The following is a 20,680-nucleotide window of genomic DNA, read 5'->3' on the forward strand; positions in this document are numbered from 1 at the left end:
TTCAGCATGATTTGAGAACGATCACCTGACCGCCTGTACAAGCAGTTCACATGATCAGTGTCACACATTTGCTTAGATTAGTGACCTAGAAATAGAAGCTTATGCTCAGTATATGATTATGCGAGGATATATGAATGCTTTATTGCATTATTTTTATATAAACGATGTTATTAAGAAAAAAGAACTGATTAAAAATAATGATGCACCAATGACGATAACGAAGAAAAAATAAATAAAATGCTAAAACATTTAATTACTCGGTCTCATATGGAAGCCTGTTTCCGCCAATGAATAATAATATAAAAAAAGGTAAATTTTCTGACTTTTTCTCGCAATTTCTACTTTACATCTTTTTCTCAGACTTTATATCTCACAATTCTGAGAGAAAATTCAGAATTTCGGGATGTAAACTCGCAACTGCGAGAAAATTACCTTTTAATTTTTTATTCAGTGGTGGAACCGGTCTCAGGATGATAAATGTTTGAGTTATTAACATGACTGCAGGAGGAGCACACGCAGGAGTATGAATGAGTGACGCAGCACAGGAAACGCCCCTCTCTCTCTCTCTCTCTCTCTGTGCTGTGAAGGGGGCAGAGCAGACGCCTCTAAACACTCAACTTACACACAGACACAACTGCTCAACGTTTACCTTTCGCGCAAAGACCAATTCGACAGCGCACGCCAGAGAGAGAAAGTCTTTCCTCACACCAGCCGCTCCGAGAGAGAAGAAACTCACTGCGAGAAACCTCTTCCGTCTCCCGCAGCTCGGGACTCTTTCACACCGATAAACGATGCCTTACCGCGCGCGATTCCCACTCAAAACACCGGAGACTCTCTCGCGGCGTGTTCGCTAATTCTGATAGGGAGGAAGATGCTGAAATCCTCTCCTGCATGCCTGGAATTTTCTGGTGGGAACAGAAAGTGGGCGTTTTTCCACACCGAGGCACTGGAGGATTCATGCAACTTGCAGTTCCAAGTGAGGCAACATGCAGTAAGTTGTATTTCGCAGACACCTAAAGGTTAATCAAATCAGTTGCATTGATTTGACGATGCGCCTGGATTCATAAGACCGCATTGATTCTGAGGTTATTTAGAGATCTATACAGGTCGAGATGGCACAGGAGAATGTGTATGATAACCGCAGTATAGTGGTGAAGTACATCCACCATAAGCTGTGGAAGAAGGGATACGTGTGGGAAGTGAACGGACACGATGACAGTGTCTCGAATGGACTGATGATGGGGAGGCAGGAGGACCGCGGCGTCTCCCGTCACGACCCGTTCAGCGCTCTTCACACGGTGCTACGGGAGGCCGGGGACGAACTGGAGCGGCTGTATCAGTCGGACTTTGCGGAGATGTCTAAACAGCTGCATCTCTCGTCCATCACGGCGCATCAGCGCTTCACCGCGGTCATAGACGAGCTGTTCAGGGACGGTGTGAACTGGGGCAGAATCATCGCTTTTTTCGAGTTTGGAGGGACCATTTGCGTCGAATGCGTGAATAAGGAGATGACGGCGCAGGTGGATAACATCGCGGGCTGGATGACCGAGTATCTGAACGGGCCGCTGCACGGCTGGATCCAGGAGAACGGTGGCTGGGTATGTAATTAACTCGATATATATACATCGGGGTCGCTCGCTCCGCCTCTACTCCTGCGTTCGAAGCGGTGCGCGTCCTCTGATTGGCCGATAGCGCTGTCCGTTAGAATGCGGCAGCCAATGAGCGGCGGTGATTTGTCACACCCCTCTCACGCCTCCGCGGTGAAGCCGTCAATGACAGCTGCTGTCTGCAGCAGAGCTGAAGGTGTGGTTCTCCTGTGCACAACTTTCAGGAACTGCTGTTGATTCATGCAAACAGGAGGATGTTTAGACTTATACGGCAACCAGTTATATGGGCTCTGATATTTACTCACCAAATCATGTGTTTAATTTGGCCCCGGGCTATTCCTGTCCTAAGTGCAATGGTTCAGACGTGTGTGATAATGTTCAAACAGAGCTGAACTCCATATTTTTTTTGCTCAGGTATACTTGGGATACCACATACCAGGTTAGCACTGCCAAAATTCTGACATGAGAATTGTAGTTCAGCACAGAAATATTAAGATGCTATGAATTGGTACAGTTTGGTAGGGTTTGGCTGGCTTTTCATTTTCTGTTGTGTATCTCTGGTGAAATAGACAGTAGCATAACCCAAGAAAATGCAAAGGTTAAGTTACTGGGTAAGTCTTACACAATATTTCCTAAATTTTGTTAAGTCACAACTTGTGCAATCATGCCAACCGCCTCCAACGCAGCATGTTTGGGTATGCAACAAAAAATAGAAGATACAAGATATATTTTTTTACTCATTATAATTCATTTATTCATAATTAACCTTTTTAGTAATATTTTAAAATGGAGACTTTCTAATCATGTAAAAACCATCAGGAAGCCTTATAAAGTTGGAATGAAAATGATCTATTTTCTAAATGCATGTTATTGACCTTGTGAACAATTCACACTCACAGCATCCTCGTTATTTCATTCAGTTTTCGGTGGCAAAGTTAGTGCAAGTACAGTATTAGCAGAGGAAGAGAATGATAACATGACATGAAGCTATAGCGAACTGAAGTTTGGCTTTTCTAGCTACATTAAATGATTTCATTTTGATAATTTGAGTCAAAAATTTATTTTTTGGGGGGGCTGTTTGGTGCCAATAGGTTAAATATGGCTCATATGGACCTTTAAGCTACAGGTAACTATCAACAGGTAACAGTAATAGTGATGCAAGACTTTTCATAAAAATGGACAACATGAATGATTTACAGCTCCATCTGATATCATATAACTGTATTATTCCTATTATTTCAGTAGCATATAGTAGGTATACTGTTCACAGTATGCTCATTTTTCCCCAGATGATCTGTTACATTTACTAAACATTGTGGTATTACACCAAGATCACACTAGGGTACTGCATCCCACAATGCAATGTGCTTAAATTGACCTTTCATTTCCAGAGTGATGAATATACCAAAAGCAGAGTGTGGGAGTCTTTGAGAATCATTTTAGAAAACAATTCCATTTAGTGAAGAAATTACATTCCTCCCCTTTATTCTATTTCTGTTGAGAAATAGAATAAAAGCTCAAAATCAAATCAAACATGCTACTAATGAGTTGATGTGAAATAGCTTGCCATTCGGTTTCAGACTTTCCAATTTTGAGGATGAATTCAGGAGACATGCTGCTTTTTTGAATGGCCATTCAGAATATGACCTTTCCATAATGAACTCGCTTGAACGGTGACAAACATAAATGAGCAGGAACTTGGTAAGGTCTTCCAGCTTGGTAAGGTCATCCAAAACTTCCCCTCATTCATTCACTCGTTTGCATTCGTTCTCAACATCTCTGTTCTACTACCATAGACCGCAACATTATTATAGTTAGTCCTAGACTTAGACAAAGACTTAATGTGGATGTGCATAATTCAAAGCACTGTGTCCAGAGAGTATTCATCAATAATTCAAAGGCTGTATTTCATCTTTAAGGAAGAAAAGTTTAACATTCCCCTTGAGTCCTGACCTTTTGAAAGTGGAAAGTACTGACACGTATCAAAGGATTACACCCTCACTGACTCAAACATCAGCAAAGAGTCCCTCTATTTACGCATTTCTTTCCATTCATGGCTCTGAAATAGACCAGAACGCTTCAGAGAGACGTAACATATGCCAACTGCTAGCATTATCCTGCAGTGGAAATACTGCAAATAAAAGAAACCCTAGCTGAAATTACTAAGATTTAAAGGAGACATATTATGCCCCTTTTTACAATATGTAATATAAGTCTCTGGTGTCCCCAGAATGTGTCTGTGAAGTTTCAGCTCAAAATACCCCACAGATCATGTATTATATCATTTTGAAAATGCCTATTTTGAGTGGAAGCAGAAACACTCGTGCCCGTTTTCGTGCCTGTTTCTTTAAATCCAAATGAGCTGCTGCTCCCGCCCCTTTCCAGAATCGAGCTGTGCCATTTCAGCTCGTACCTGCTAAAAACATCTGTTTTGGTTCTGATTATCATGTTTATCGCGCTGAAATCATGCGTTTTAAGCCATATTTGTTTAAATTTCTGATATACGGTTTTCTGAGCGCACACGGACAGAAAGCGGCTGTCACAGCATGCGAGTAAACTAAATTCTCATTCACACACAAGTTTACGTTAAAAACACACAAGTTACAAAAACAGTCAGTTATGTCTGTGAAGGTAAACAGCTGGGAAATAAATTGCATGATTATTATAAATTAATAAAGGCTGGGACTAAATAATGTTCTGTGCATGCTACTACGGATGTGAAAACGCAAAAAATCGAACCTGATCCGAATTTTTTATGACAGACGAAAGTTTCTGAGGCAGTGTGTAAACGTGATTGATTCAATGTGAGGTCGTATTTATTTTTTAACATGCAAACATTTCGGACTCCATGTGCAATGACCTTGAGTCTGAAATTTTTGCACTTTAAAAAATAAATACGACCTCACATTGAGTCAATCACGGGGAAGTCGTGGCCTAATGGTTAGAGAGTCGGACTCGTAATCCAAAGGTTGCGGGTTCGAGTCTCGGGCCGGCAGGGATTGTAGGTGGGGGGAGTGAATGTCCAGCGCTCTCTCCACCCTCAATACCACGACTGAGGTGCCCTTGAGCAAGGCACTGAACCCCCAACTGCTCCCCGGGTGCCACAGCATAAATGGCTGCCCACTGCTCCGGGTGTGTGTTCACGGTGTGTGTGTTCACTGCTGTGTGTGTGCACGTTGGATGGGTTAAATGCAGAGCACGAATTCCGAGTATGGGTCACCATACTTGGCAGTATGTCACTTCACTTCACTTACACACTGCCTCCGAAACTTTCGTCTGTCATAAAAAATTCGGATCGGGTTCGATTTTCTGCGTTTTCGCATCTGTAGCATGCATTTTGATAGGAAAGGATGAGGAATACGAAAAAAAAGAAAAACGCATGCGAAAATTTCGGACTCAGTGTGCAATGACCTTAAGGCTCGTTAACCTTAATGATGATGTTTGGACTCCCAGAGATTTAAGTGGTCAGACATACAGTTTTCTTTTGACAAATTAAATGAATAAAAATCTAGCTTAATCTTTAGCCTTCCACCTAGGGTTGCACGAGGTGGAACATTTCTGGAAACTTTCCAGAAGTTTTGGAAACTTTCAGAAAATTATGGACATTTTTGGAAACATTCCAGAAATGTTCTGCCAACTTACACCTGATTTCCGCTAATATCAGTGCAGCATCCTCATGCTATGTAGGCAATTTTATGTTTCATTGATGCTGTTAAAGTTAGAAACTGTATTAACGTTGAGATCCTGTTTTACTCACTTGACCAGTGGATCCCATTTCTGCCTAAATATCATTTAGCTTTTGAATTAGCTGTTCCATGTCAAGGTGTATATGAAATGTATTGTCCTCTAAACAATGGGCTGTTACAGTAGATTAAGTGTTTCATTCACTTCCATTCAAACACATGAGCAGAACAGGAATGCAAGCATAATGTGTTTTGCAGTGTACAAAAGTTTGTTCTCTAACCTGCAGAAGATAGTTTACCTATAGACTTTATGTGCCAGAGAAACAAGAGCACAGCCATCTGTAGAATTCTGTCATTGAACTTCTGTTTTTGCAGTAGCTCTGTAGCATCTCTGTTGAAGAGTAATTAGCCAGGGAAGTGGATTTACTTATGGTAGAGTTAATGAAAGTTATCAAGTGCATTGTAATGTTCGAAGCGGATGTCATAACAAAGTAGACCGGGAAGATTTTAAAACGAGCGGTTCATTCTTAAATTCATTCAATCTTACCTTCACACTGTGGAAATATAAACATAAGACAGAAGACAACAAGTACAGCACTGAAAAGTGGTGGAGCTACATAAGGTCTGTAGATGATCTACAATTTATAGAGGCTCAACAGAAAAATTTTAATTAACAAATAAAACACTAAAGTTTTGCAGGAATGCTATATAAGGGAGTAGATAAATGGAGCAGATTGAGTAAGAATGCAGCAAAAAGTGCAACTATTTGTTAACAAACATGGCACAGGGAAAATCCACTAAAAGATTGCTTATTTGTAAGCTGATATATGACAAGTTAGCTGACTGTGTTATATTAAAGGTTATCATATACTGTAAACATGTTGTTCTGTAATTATTCGTAGGAACAAAAGGATTGAGGTCACTGTGTCTATTGTGCTTTTCTATAAAAAGAATCAAGTTTGCTAGATTGCTCTGACGTGGGCAACTAGATACTATAAATCCTGCCAGGGTTTATATTTTCCGCCCTGCACTAAAAACAGTGACGGAGGCGGCAGGCTCATTAACCTTAATGATGACATTTGGACAAGTGAGAGCAACGTGTGCGCTCTCAAAACCTTCTCTTTCCTGTTTAACACGCGACTTAAAAATAGGTGTCATTTGTGGCTTTATGCTGTTGAGTCTAGTGTCTTGCACTTGAAATTTTCATCTAGCTGCATCACAAATCACTGTGTGTTTGTTTACCTCCCCGTCTGGATCTCAACAACAAGCTACTGTCTGTATTTTGTCCTGTAATTCACCATGTGCTCATAGACAGTATAAGCCTGTATTCAGAAAATAACACCTTGAGTCATATTCTATATATGTTTCGGTCTGTTTCAATTATACTCTGGCCTGAAATCAGTGGAGTTTTTCTGTATTTTTTGCACTATAAAATTTTCTGGATCTTCTGGAACTGAAGAGTCTGACAACAAAATATGACAATCTATTTGTGAAGGATGCCCTCCATACAATGAAAAGATCCATATTATGTGAGTAAAAATTGTGATATTGTAAAGACAAAAAATTATTAAATTAAATAGGGATTTTATCAAAATTGTTCGAAATGTATCACGGTTGCTACAAAAATATGTTGTAAATAATAACTGTTTTCAACATTGATAATAATACATGTTTGAGCAGCAAAGCAGCATATTAGAATGATTTCTGTAGGGTCATGTGACACTGAATGCTGAAAATTTCAGCTTTGCATCACAAAAATAAATGACATTTAACACTATATTACAATAGAAAACAGTTATTTAATTGCAATAACATTTCACATTATTAGTGTTTCTACTGTATTTTTGATCTAACAAATAGTGCCTTGGTGAGCAGAAGGGACTTTTGAGTTGTAGTGTGTATTTATGTGCCATTTTTCAATGGTCACTATTGCAAGCCACAAACAAACAACAAAATGTTTTGTCAAACATTAGGTTTAGCTAGCTTATAGAGTACTTAAAACCTTTGAAAATGAACACTTAACACTTTGATCCGGAGTTTAACTCCCCTATTCTCCTCTAAATTCATGTTGGACACCCCTCCCCATTGCACTTCTGTGAACTCTGTGCCAAATGGACTAGAGGTGCCTCCTGCAGACTGACGAGGTAATGGGCTCATAGCCCACGTGAGCAGCACCTGTGCTTATTTGTGTGACGTGCTGTGTTGGCAGCTGCTTAGCTCTTAAATTATACACTTCAGCCTACTGATCCAGGTTCTACTGTAGAGGGAGGTTTGCGTGCCATCGGGCCACTCTGCTGCCTGCTGATAATGTGACTTTGCAAAAGAGCCCTGACATTTGCTTGTGTGTCTTTAAAAGGGGGATTATAAGGACTGCCCTTTATAAGTTATTCCTCCATTGAAGTTTCAGTGAAGGTTTTGGATGGGCACACCTGGACAGGTGATGGAGGATTAAGAGAGAGCTGGTTTGATGCTCATCACACACAACCCCTTGTATGTTCTCTCCAGTGTCAAGCCTGAAATGTCTCAGGATCATTTGTACATCTATTATCTAATTGTCATCTAATTGTTAGAAAAAGAATATGTAGGTTTCATTCATTTGGACTGTTTTTTGAGCAGCTTGAGTTATAAGTTCAAATGAATTTAATTAACTTCCATTCAATTCCAAAAATTTGCTGTATCACGTGGTATTGCTCTAGTTTCTTAATTTTTTAGACGCAGTATGCAATATTGACTGCTAGTGGTTGAAATGGGTACTTCAGTCCAAATGCAAAATGTTTGCATTATTTCTCCCTCCCCCTCCTCCAAGCAACAATGGAAGGTGACCAGCCATACACCATAAGCTTATGAGATGATTTATCTGAGTTTTAATATGCCTCTGGTCATAGAGTTTTTTTTTAGATGGATGCTGTGGCTTTTTAGGCCGTGTAGAATTTGCACTCTCTGACCTAGTTTGTTTGCTCGCTTCCATGGCTGAAATATGCTGTATTTTGGTTGTCAAAAATACTATTGGGGAAGTGGTAGTGGGTTATTATCATTATGAGTTGTAGACCAAAACAAAAACAGACATTCTGACACTGAAAGCACATTTCAAAGCAGAATAACTGGCTGTAGAATTGTTTTTCGTAGAAACAAGTATGTGTTCTTAGCATGTTTCCGAAATATCTGCAAACATATTATGGTATTTTTATGCTTAGTACAATTAAAAAAAATACAGCACCATTGATAATTGGTACATGTTCTAATAACACAGTAAAACACGGTAACATTCAAAACTTTTAGCAAATTCACTCATTAATAAGAAGTTACTGATCAGCAACAATATGGGTTTAGTAGAAAATAAACTCATGTTTTACCAGATCAAATCTGACCTTGGAATGTGAAAGCTGTATACATTTTTAATGTGATAGGAGGGTTAAAATCAACATGAAATGACATTCACAACCCATTTCATGTGTGAGCATATGCCAAATAATAGTTTTATCTTTAGGAAATGGCTCCTTTTGCCTCTGTTTCACTGGAAAAAATAAGCCTATCATATGATGGCCCTGACGCAATTGAAACAAGTTTTTTCTTTTTTTGAGGAAAGCATAGTTGCTAGTGTCGGGCTTCTTGTGGTGCCATCAGCTTGTCAGCGTTGTCATGATGTCATTGTCCTGAGGCTCCAGAGTATTGAGTCACATGGCATTTACTGCATGACTTATGCCAAAAATTGTCAGTATGCAGGTGCCATATGTCAGCAACTGGTGTTGAGATGAATGGGAATGCTGACGGATACCTCTATCCATTTAAAACTGGCTCCTGTCATTGATTCCGTTGTGTGGTTTCATATTTCACTCTTTCTCATCAGTATGACTCTTCACTTTCAATAGAACAATCAGAACTATTACTGACGAGAACGTCCTGTAGTTCTCATTTCAGATGCTTCTGTGAGAGATTCTGATTCTGATTTATTTGCTTAGGGGATGTGAGAGTGGAACAAGAGCCATGTGCAGGAAGTGGAGAGCCACTAAGGAAAGTTAAGAGTGGAAGAAGTCCTTGGGCTGTCTTTCACGTCACATGCTTCACGTCATGTCCTTCCACACACTGAAAGTGAACCATAAATGGTCTGCATTTAAGAATAACTGGAAGGTTTGTGGAAAATGAGCATCTGGCATCACACTGATGACGAATGTTACAGTTGAATTGCCCAAATGCTTCTCTTTCGTACCTCAGGAGAATTATTATGTGTATTTTAAAGGTATAGTTCACCCAAAAAGGAAAACTGTCATCATTTACTCTCTCTCTTGTTGTTTCAACCCTGTATGACCTTGTTTCTTCTGTGGAACACAAAAGAAGTCATTGGTCTCACTGATTTTTAAAATATCTTTGTGTCCAAGTCGGTCTTGTAACAATTTGATGTGAAATGTTGGAGTTTTTTAATAGGGGTCAACCGATATGTGTTTTTCAGGGCAGATACCGATACAGATTATTACAGATCAAGTAGACCAATTACTGATATTTTGAACTGGCATATATGTCTGGTATAAAAATGAAAATGAATGCCAAAATTGAGAAAACTTTCTTTAAATGCTTTTAAATTGTTTTATCGGCAATTTTTTTTTAAAATGACCAATACGATAACCATGAAAATGCTTAATATCGGCACCGATAATCCGTTGACCTCTAGTTTGAAATCTCTTTTGTATTGTGAACAATACAGTAATCCATGTATATGTGATTGTTTTGTTTATTTATTGACCTTGCAATGTTTAATCAAAATGTCATAACTTCTCTCTGGCTATGTATGCCAGACTTTTCCAGTCTTTTCGTCTGTTTAACCCCTGCCTCTTGCATGTTCAGATCCTTCATCCAATCAACAATCGATGGACAAAACTAAGTTTCACCCTACATTTTTTTCTTTTCTATAAATCATGGACCTTTTCAAATTTCCGGGGTTCTCAGAAGCGGACGTCATCATATTTGAACTTTTTTTGGAAACTAAAACAAACATAATTTTTGAGTTTCTATTTGATCCAATTGCAAAAGATAAAATCCACTATAGCGTTTTTGATTTCCAAAAAGGAAAAAAAAAAATATTGATGTCAGATCTATCAGTCCCACAGCTGTGGTGATAGAAACACTTGACACAGCAACGTTAAGCAGTGAAATGTAATGCTAAAGTAAAATAACACAACGTACAGTCTTATAAATGTACATAAAAAAAATAAATATATATATATATAATAGATTTATGATGTTAATAACTGTGGAATGCATCATCACAATCTATGAAAAGGGTCCAATCCATATTGTGAGGTAAATCTGTTGTTGTTTCTATTTCATTGTGACTAAAATCAGTCAACAGACAAAATAAGAGAAAAATGAAGAATCTTTCCAGTGGCAAACAAAACAAAAATGATCCAGAAACAGAATTCTGTATAGTATATAAACAAGATAGTGTCTGTTCCTCATGAGTAAATGTATACTTTACTCCTATGTGAGCATTTTCACACTCTCAGTCTAGCCTGAGCTCAGTTCAGTAACGTTCATGATCCAGCCAAGTTTCCCCCTCACAGGCTCCTCTTACCGGAGCTTCAGTCACTCACCATCTGCTCCATGTGCTGGTAATCTCTGAAACATTTCCTACTGGCCTCGCCAAAGGAATAAAGCAGGCGTTCAGTGTAACATCAAACAAAAAAATGTGTCTCTTTCATGCTCTCTATGTCACACAGGTAATACCAGGCCTAGATAAACTCTGCACTTCAGATGCTTTAGATTTACACCTGACAATTTGCAGCAGAAATGTGGTTGTTCTCCATGAGCAAATACTCTGACTAACTCTACAGGGACAATTTAAAATCTTTAAAACATTCCGCCTTAACAGTAAACATGTTTTGCCTCCGGTGCTCTGTCCCTTTAGCAAGTCATGTCCTAATATTGACCTATGCCTCTGACATCCAGTTTCGTTTCTACTGAAGAGTCTTGTGATGCAATATATTAGATACACAGAGATACTTTAAGGCTGAAAACATACTCTGTAAGCACACAAACAGACATTAGTACATTGCAAGCACGAAGACCCATTTTATAGCCTATATTTAAAATGGGTAGTTCATCCAACCACGAAAATTCATCAGTTACTCAACCTCATTCCAATTTTACGGAACAAAAAAGATATTTTGAAGAATATTTTTGTTTATGTTATTTAATTTAATTTAATTTATAAATTTTTTAAGTCTACCAGGGATGAGTTCTAAATTTGCACAGCTGCGTTGTGTTTTATACTACTGTTCCCAGAAGAAAATTCAATAAACAGTTGTTTTTGTTTATGCAATGAAAGTGAATAAGGTCCAAAACTATAGAAGCCAAAGGGAAAAAGATTATAAATGTATAAAGAATGTATAAAGCTTGGTTCACGCCAGACTCACACAAAAGTTTATCATCAATGATTGGCATACATAATGGTTGGAAAACGCTCCGATTTCATGTCAAGCCAAAGATTCTTGATCCTTAGAGTTTCACACACATTATATTATATAATAATCAGGTTTGCTGGCCTCCAAAGATTTAATCAAAATAAGAAATATTTTAACTTTTCGTGACAGGACTATGTCTAACAAGCTTTTCATATGAACAGAAAGTCCTACAGCAGATGGTCCACACAGAGATCTGTTTGGAAATCTAAAATTGATATTTCCTACTGGCACACTAAAGCAAAAGATATAAATAACCATCTTAAAACAAACATTTTTGCGCAGTACTGCATATTTTAAACCACTCTCAGTAAGCTCCTGTCTGTTGCATCACAGGAAAGCAGTTGGATTGACAGAGGCTCCTCAAATGCATAAGAAATTAATAATCAAAATATGTGCAAGTGATTGTTTCTTGTGATTGTGATTCCTCTGTAAATACATTTAGGCCGCCTCTGTGCGTCAATAAAAAGGTCAGTGTTAAAGTCTGTGCAAACAGAGTATTTGTATTTGGTGCTTTGATGCAACTTCGTACAATGGCTTTTGATTGGCTTATTTAACCTTAATTCAAATGGTCCATAATGATGCACCCAAATTTTGGCAGCTGAATGTATTCGGCTGAAACAGGAAAAAAAAGTTTTTGGTCGATATAGTTTTGGAAGCATTAAATCATTGATTGACAGTAGTGCTTCTCCAATGACACGTCTGAATTGCGGCAGCTTGTATTTGATGCACACAACATGGATTAGCTATCACAGGTAAACATGTCAGCACTTTAGAGACACTTCACCATGACCAAAAATCATAACAGACAATATGTAAATCTGCTTGGATGAAATATCTTGAGGTGGCTCATTGGCAGAGAACTTTACTATTGACTGGTATATGAACCAGCTTGATTTCATATAGTTAAATTGCAAAATTACCCAAATGCTACACTAATATCATTAAATAACAGACAGCAGCAGGTTTATTAGGCTGCTGTCACTTTAAGAAAGAATGCACAGATCTAATGCTGCCTTCACGTGCTATCGGAATTATCGTAAATACGAGTTTCCTAACCGGAAATTGGACGTGAACGGCCTCTCAAGTCGTTTTTACTACTGGGAAATTCAGAAATAATTACCAGAGTATACCAGAGTTTCCGAGTCGGGTGGGTCATAAACTTTAAACATGGTTGAGGGGACAACCATTGCTGCTGTCAATGCTGTTCTACTACATCCCTTTGTCTTGTCGCTAAAGTGGTGTATTTATAGACTAGATATGAACGATCATTCGAAGCATATTGTATGTTTTATAAGCAGTGAAATAAGCATGTATTTGACCGAAATTCCAGAATTGTCAGCAAACTGCATGTATAGCGCAGTGAATGTTTATATGATTGTCAACAAATGGGATGCTACATTTTATATTTTCCGACATTAAAGCACTTGAATACGACAAGCTCCTAATCACAACTTCATAAGTGGGAAATAGGAAATTTCCGATAGCACGTGAAGGCAGCATAATATACTGACAAGCATTCTATGACTTTCCCAACTGTTTATGTTCACTGAAGACATAACTGACTGCGTTAAGTAAAAAAATACAGACAGTTTGACATATTTTTGTGTGTATTTGTCCATTCAAATGCACCCTCGAAGCACAAACAGAAAGCACATGGGGAACAGTGTCTCTTCCACAGCTCAGTATACTTTTAACTCTTTTTTTTTTTTTTTTTTACACCGAGTGTCCACTGGTGTGGAACGAGGGAGACAAAGCAAGTGTTTTAGTAAGTCGTAAGTCGTGACGTATTGTCAAGTATGGTGACCCATACTCGAAATTGGTGCTCTGCGTTTAACCCATCCAAGTGCACACACACAGCAGTGAGTAGTGAACAAATGCGCACACACACACACACACACACACACACACACACCAGGGCTCCAGACAAAAAAATCGAGTAAGGAGCCATTGGCTCCTATAAAAGAAAAACTTAGGCGCCAAATTATTTTTTTAGGTGCCACAGAATAAAAGTGGTTTATTTTATTATTATCATTTTATTTTTCCCCCCTATTTTAACATTTAAATCATTTTGTCATGTGTTTATGTCTTATCTTTTCTAGGCTTTATCAGCATTTTAATCCATCTTGTAGATGATCAGGTCGACCGAGGGACTAAGGTTCACTTAAAGTGTGAATTAAATGTCTTTTACAACTTGAAATATACAGTCACAAAGAATTGTTCGTTACACAGAATCTGTACCAATATCATGGACCATAAGCATCACTTGGCAACTGAGTGCAGTGCATCCTATAAATGTTGTCACGTCTTTCACACATTCAGTCTGTTTTTCTTCATTAGTAAAATGCAATTTTATAGGAGGAGTTGAATCATGTACAACAGAATAAGTAAAAATATTAATATGCAACAGCGCATAAATATAGCAAAACGCTCCTCTTTAGTTATTTTTCTAGCTGACTGATGAGTTTATGGACACTGAGTGGTTATTCTGAGGTAAATGTATTACAATGCAATGTTTACAAGCTTTATACATTTCCTCAGTTTGAAACACTGAAACACAGCTTTTACATAAAACATTTCAGTAAGTTGTACTATAGGCTTTCTTATTGCCTACCTTTTGATCATGTTCATTTCATACTATAGTAGTAAATCGAAATATATAATGGGTTCACTTGCTGCTTTAACTGAGGTGCTAAAGAGATCGCGCCTGAGCATTAAGTGCGATACTCTCCGCTCGCGCGATCCGGACGCATACACGGACCGTGTGGACGCGGGGTACTGGTGTTTATATTACCGAAAGTGTGCGCTTGTGGTCCGCATTAAAGAGCACCCAAACCGCATCATTTGAATTTCGTAGCATTTTAAAGCTGATACTTTGTTTATTAAAAAGTAAGACAGCACAAAGCTTTTTGCGATTACTGGATGGCAAGTGCGCTTCAAATAACAGGAAGTCCATGCATTAACAGAACACAGCATATAGACTAAGATCTCGATAAGAAGATCGACCGGACAAGTGTAAATGCATCTGGTTGTTGAAACCACATATGGTAATTTTACTCCTCCCATAATATTAAAATAATAGACGTGTGAGAGCGTTTTATAGGCTATATGGCATGTTATAGTCAGATATGACAGCGCAATGCAACAAGCATCACCGCGGATGAGTAGCGGAGTATTTCTTCAGCAAGCGACGCGCAAACTGAATGAACCTGAAAGTAAGCCGCAGACGCTCAACACACAATCTTCTTCATTAAAAGTAGCGAGACTAGCCTATCTTTCCAGTGCTGATGCCGCGCACTCTCTTGATATTGAAATTAGCTGATAATTAATAAAATTATCCATTGCTTTCATTGACGTGAACTCCGTTATATTTGCATATGAAGCGGGAATTGAAGAACGGATTTATATCCGTTTTGCGAAGACACATTTATGTGGCCAAGTGTAAATGGGGAAACGTTTTAACAAATCATATAGATATCCGATGAGAGAAAATGCATGAAGTGACCAGGTGTAAACAGGCCCTTTCAGGTCTCTCTCACTGCGTTCAGCAGACTGTGTGCGGCAGAGACGAGGACTGTTTGAAACTCTTTTCCAGTAAAACTTTGATGAGCATCGTCTTATGTAAGTTTAATACGTGAACATAACAAAAGATGTGAGCGCAAAACAATCGGGAAAAAAGTCCTTTCATGCAAATTATATATAGTCGCCAGTGGCGACCTCAGCAAAAACTTCACTCGCAAATTAATATTTTTGGTCGCAAATGCGACCATTTTAGTCGCAGTTTGGAGCCCTGCACACACACACACACCGTGAACACACACCCGGAGCAGTGGGAAGCCATGCTGCAGCGCCCGGGGAGCAGTTGGGGGTTCGGTGCCTTGCTCAAGGGCACCTCAGTCGTGGTATTGAGGGTGGAGAGAGCGCTGTACATTCACTCCCCCCACCTACAATCCCTGACGGCCGGGGACTCAAACCCGCAACCTTTCGATTACGAGTCCGACTCTCTAACCATTAGGCCACGACTCTGGCAGGAGACTGGCTGCATCTGAAATTGCATAGTTCCCTACTATATTGTACAGTATGTACACTACTTCCATCATGATTCTGAAGTGTGCATACGATGGACACTTTATTATCCCATGAGGCCACGGGAGAGGATTTATGAATGGCAGTGACGCAACACAACTGACACTGGGAGGGCACGTGACAATGACAACACTGAGAAGGTTGTATGTCCAGAATGCATTCATACTATATAGAACATACTCTTTTTGTGGTCGCAAAGTAATTACTTATTCAAAAAATTACCTACTCGAGAGGGTATGCGATTTCGGATGCAGCCACTGTGGATTACGGCCAAGTGCGCTTTATACATTCTGAAAAGTTAAGTCAAAACATTCTGAACGCCATCTGTTGGCTCACTGCACTATAGGTCATAAACCCCACCTTGTCCATGTAAACAAATGGGATGTGAATCAAACAAAAAATATTTAAATTACACTTCAATGAATCGCTACTGCACAGACTGGGGCTCCAAATGAATCGCTACTGCGCAGACTGGGACTCCATTAAATCGCTACTGCGCAGACTTGGGCTTCTAATGAATCTCTACTGCGCAGACTGGGGCTTCTAATGAATCGCTACTGCGCAGACTGGGGCTTCTAATGAATCGCTACTGCGCAGACTGGGGCTTCTAATGAATCTCTACTGCGCAGACTGGGGCTCCAAATGAATCACTACTGCGCAGACTGGGGCTTCTAATGAATCGCTACTTCGCAGACTGGGGCTTCTAATGAATCTCTACTGCGCAGACTGGGGCTCCAAATGAATCACTACTGCGCAGACTGGGGCTTCTAATGAATTGCTACTGCTTGACTGGGGCTTCTAATGAATCGCTACTGCTTGACTGGGGCGCCAAATGAATCGCTACTGCTTGACTGGGGCGCCAAATGAATCGCTACTGCTTGACTGGGGCTCCAAATGAATCGCTACTGCTTGACTGGGGCGCCAAATGAATCGCTACTGCTTGACTGGGGCGCCAAATGAATCGCTACTGCTTGACTGGGGCTCCTAATGAATCGCTACTGCTTGACTGGGGCTCCAAATGAATCGCTACTGCTTGACTGGGGCTCCAAATGAATCGCTACTGCTTGACTGGGGCTCCTAATGAATCGCTACTGCACAGACTGGGCTCCAAATGAATCGCTACTGCGCAGACTGGGCTCCAAATGAATCGCTACTTCCCAGTATGATTACGACAGTCACGTTACATGATTTGACTGATATGGATGTTATGCAGGATTGGCGAATTGATTTAAAGGAAAGGAGCGGAATGCAGAATTGCGTTTTCATAATCATCGGAAACCAAAACAAAACTAAAATTCTATTAATCACATAGCCCTTGTCAGTAAATCACTTTTGAGAGCAAGGGGCCCCGGGTGGTTCGGGGGCACTTTGCAACTTGCACACTTTGTGTATAGAGAGGACTAGCACTGTATATGAGCATAAAGAAGACGACATCCTTCTACTATCTGTTAAAAGTAACTGCATGGTGAGGCATTTGCTCATTACGTGTCACATTTTCACTGGTTCGTATCCATCTGTTATACCCCACACTTACACTCACATGTTCTAGCATCTAATGACGGCACTCTGACAAATAAAACTCCTTTCCCTGTGGCCGCAACCAGGCCTGAACACATGTTGCTGAATGATGCATGAGCTGGCTAATCTCTGACACTAAATGACCATCCCTCAAACAAGATGCGTCATGCTGTCTGTTTCTGTCTCCTCACCGCAAACTACCTTATCCCACTGGCTCCGCGTATCAGGTGACTACACAGGCCTTGAAATATTCAGAGCTATGTGAGAGCATCTAAATATAGATGTGTTGCTGCTCCCAGGGTTGCTAGTTAAATGTCATCGTGCAAAAGCATGGATTAGCGTGCCTTTTCAATCCCGTATCCTGCATGGTGTGTATGATGAATGAGTGAAATTGTCAAAAACCCAGAAGTTGAGATTAATATCTGTTCCTCGCTACCTTATCAGATTGTGAACGGTTTGGTCTGACACAGGAACGCCCAGCGTGACCCAGACTATGTAGAGAACAATTCAGTAGGACAAAGGTCATTTGTAGTCCAGCTACTGTTGTTGCAACTTTGTGTGGTTGATAAGGCGCACTGAACGGTCACTCTGTGTGAAGATAAGCTACAGAAAAGTCTTTGATTTGAAGGGATTTGAGAGTAATCAAGAGTAACTGGTAATTGAGATTGTTGTGGTTTGAAATTGTAGCCCTTGTTGTTCTGCTGATTATCAAACTGAGAATAACCAGAGAAAGCAAAAGAGTCTCAAACTACATAGACTTTGGGCTGCACAGTTAAACAAAATAAAAATAAAAATGCTATGTGGCTTAATACAATTATAAAATCCTGTTAATTAAATGAATATATGCGCTGTGTTTCAGAGTGAATTGTGGCACTGTTATTTTACACGTGAGCAGCTCATCATCCAGTGTTTTTAGTGTCTCAGTGTGGCTTGGTTCACAGTAAATGCTGCTCCACATGAATTCAATCTCTGCATCTGCTCTGTGTTTTTTTTCATGTTTAATGTGCATATGGGCCATAGGTAATTTATATAATTTGGCCAATTTACAACTTATTCTGGCAAAGAACAGCCCATTTAAACAGCAGGGCTCAACAATAATGATGGCAATAAACCACAATTTGATTTGTTTTTAGTGGAACTGATGGAACTGATGGCAAGTGCTTAGATTGACAAGTGGTGTGAAATCAATGATGCTATGTTGTCACTGGGTGACATGCAAGCTGTGCTGGGGAGCAAATGGCCCGCGGGACATTAGCCTCCTGTCAGACATCTGATGGCCTGGCAAGCATCACCCAAGGGATCTCCTCAACACATCCACAGACTGATTATAGCCACATTATAGCAAGACAGTTGCAGTTTTTATCCGTCTGTCTGGAGAACGCCCAACGGTTCGGAATCTCAAAATAATGATAACGATACTTCTAATCAGGTGACCCATATAGATTAACACGCACCCATATTTTACACATTTTCTGCCAAGACATTATCTCTCTCTCTCACACACACACACACACACACACAAACAGTAGTATGCACAGGTGCATCTCAAAAAATTTGTGAAAAAGTTCATTATTTTTTGTAACGTTTCAAAAAGTGAAACATTCATATATTCTAGATTCATTACATGTACAACATTTCAAAAGTTTTTTGTTTTAATTTTGATTAGAGCTTACAGCTCATGAAAGTCAGAAATCAAGTATCTCAAAATATTAGAATATTTCCTAAGATCGATCAAAAAAAGAAAAGTTCAAGTTCTTTAAAGTATGTTCATTTATGCACAAATACTTGGTCGGGGCTCCTTTAGCACAAACTCCAGCATCAGTGAGGTGTGGCATGGAAGCGATCAGCCTGTGGCTCTGCTGAGGCACTATTGAGCCTTCAGCTCGTCTGGATTGTTGGATCAACTGTTTCTCATCTTTCTCTCGAAAATATCCCATTGAGGGGTTCCATATGGGGTTCAGGTCAGGCATGTTGGCTGGCCAATCAAACACAGTAATATCATGGTCAGCAAACCACTTGGAAGTGGTTTTGGCAGTGTGGGCAGGTGTTAAAGTCCTGCTGGAAAAGGAAATCAGCATCTCCATAAAGCTTGTCAGCAAATGAAAGCATAAAGTGCTCCAAAATCTCCTGGTAGACGGCTGCATTGACTTTGGACTTGATAAAACACAATGGACCAACACCAGCAGACGTCATAGCACCCCAAATCATCAATGACTTCGGAAACTTCACACTGGACTTCAAGCAACTTGGGTTCTATGCCTCTCCAGTCGTCCTCCAGACTCTGGGACCTTGATTTCCAAATGAGGACTTTGGACCACTGAGCAACAGTCCAGTTCTTTTTCTCCACAGCCCAGGTAAGACGCTTCTGACGTTGTCTCTGTTTCAGAAGTGGCTTGGTAGCCCTTTTCCTGAAGACGTCTGAGCGTGATGACTCTTGATGCACTGACTCCAGCTTCAGTCCACTCCTTGTGAAGCTCTCCCAAGTGTTTGAATCAGCTTTGCTTGACAGTATTCTCAAGCTTGCGGTCATCCCTGTTGCTTGTGAACCTTTTCCTACCCAATTTCTTCCTTCCAATCAACTTTGCATTTAATATGCTTTGATACAGCACTCTGTAAACAGCCACAGCTTTCAGTAATGACCCTCTGTGACTTACCCTCTTTGTGGAGGGTGTCAGTGATTGTCTTCAGGATCATTGCCAAGTCAGCAGTCTTCCCCATTATTGTGGTTTCAAAGAACAAGAGATACCCGGAATTTATACTGTAGGGATGGTCAACAGTACAAACCTTTAACACTAGAACCGCCAGAGGTCGCTGTATACCTAAAAGCGCCAGCGGGTAAATTTTACCCACACGCATGGCAACTGTTTTTATATGGCTAAAGAACATATTATTTCATTGTATTATGCCACTGTCTTCACAAAGAAGTGTCTAGAGTCATGAAATGATTATTTCTAGTCGTCAACTATATTTTTACCCTGTTGTTTTATGTTCAAGACTTTTTAATGGAGCCTACACTAATCCATTATGGTCAGTAAGATAAAAAAAAAAAAAAGCCTGCACTGACAACGAAAATTAGAAGGTAGTAAATATTTGGGTGGTGTAATATTATAATACAATGTCATTAATCAATATATTAGGATAACCCATGTTATTTAAATTACTTATTAATAGACAATAATGAGCAATAATAATTCACTACGTTGTTTAGGATGATGCTATGACAAATTAAAGCGCACAGCTTCACCTAGGCCCAATTATTAATTTGTTTAGTTATATAATTTATAATTTGAATAAGAGAACAACACCAATAAACTTCGGGTAATCAAAAAAATGT

General features: G+C 39.6%; 1 protein-coding gene across 2 annotated transcripts in view; it reads left to right on the forward strand.

The window, feature by feature from the left end:
• Positions 1-592: 592 nt before the first annotated feature.
• LOC306881822 (apoptosis regulator Bcl-2-like) overlaps positions 593-20,680 on the forward strand; it is a 52,867-nt gene continuing 32,779 nt past the window's right edge. For both annotated transcript variants that reach the window (XM_079436128.1, XM_079436129.1), the window contains exon 1: positions 593-1,598. In XM_079436128.1, the coding sequence (XP_079292254.1) occupies positions 1,113-1,598 (486 nt within the window). In that variant the 5' untranslated portion in view covers positions 593-1,112. The remainder of the gene's footprint in view (positions 1,599-20,680) is intronic.

This window comes from Barbus barbus, assembly GCF_936440315.1.
Source record: "Barbus barbus genome assembly, chromosome: 15".
Lineage (NCBI taxonomy): Eukaryota > Metazoa > Chordata > Actinopteri > Cypriniformes > Cyprinidae > Barbus > Barbus barbus.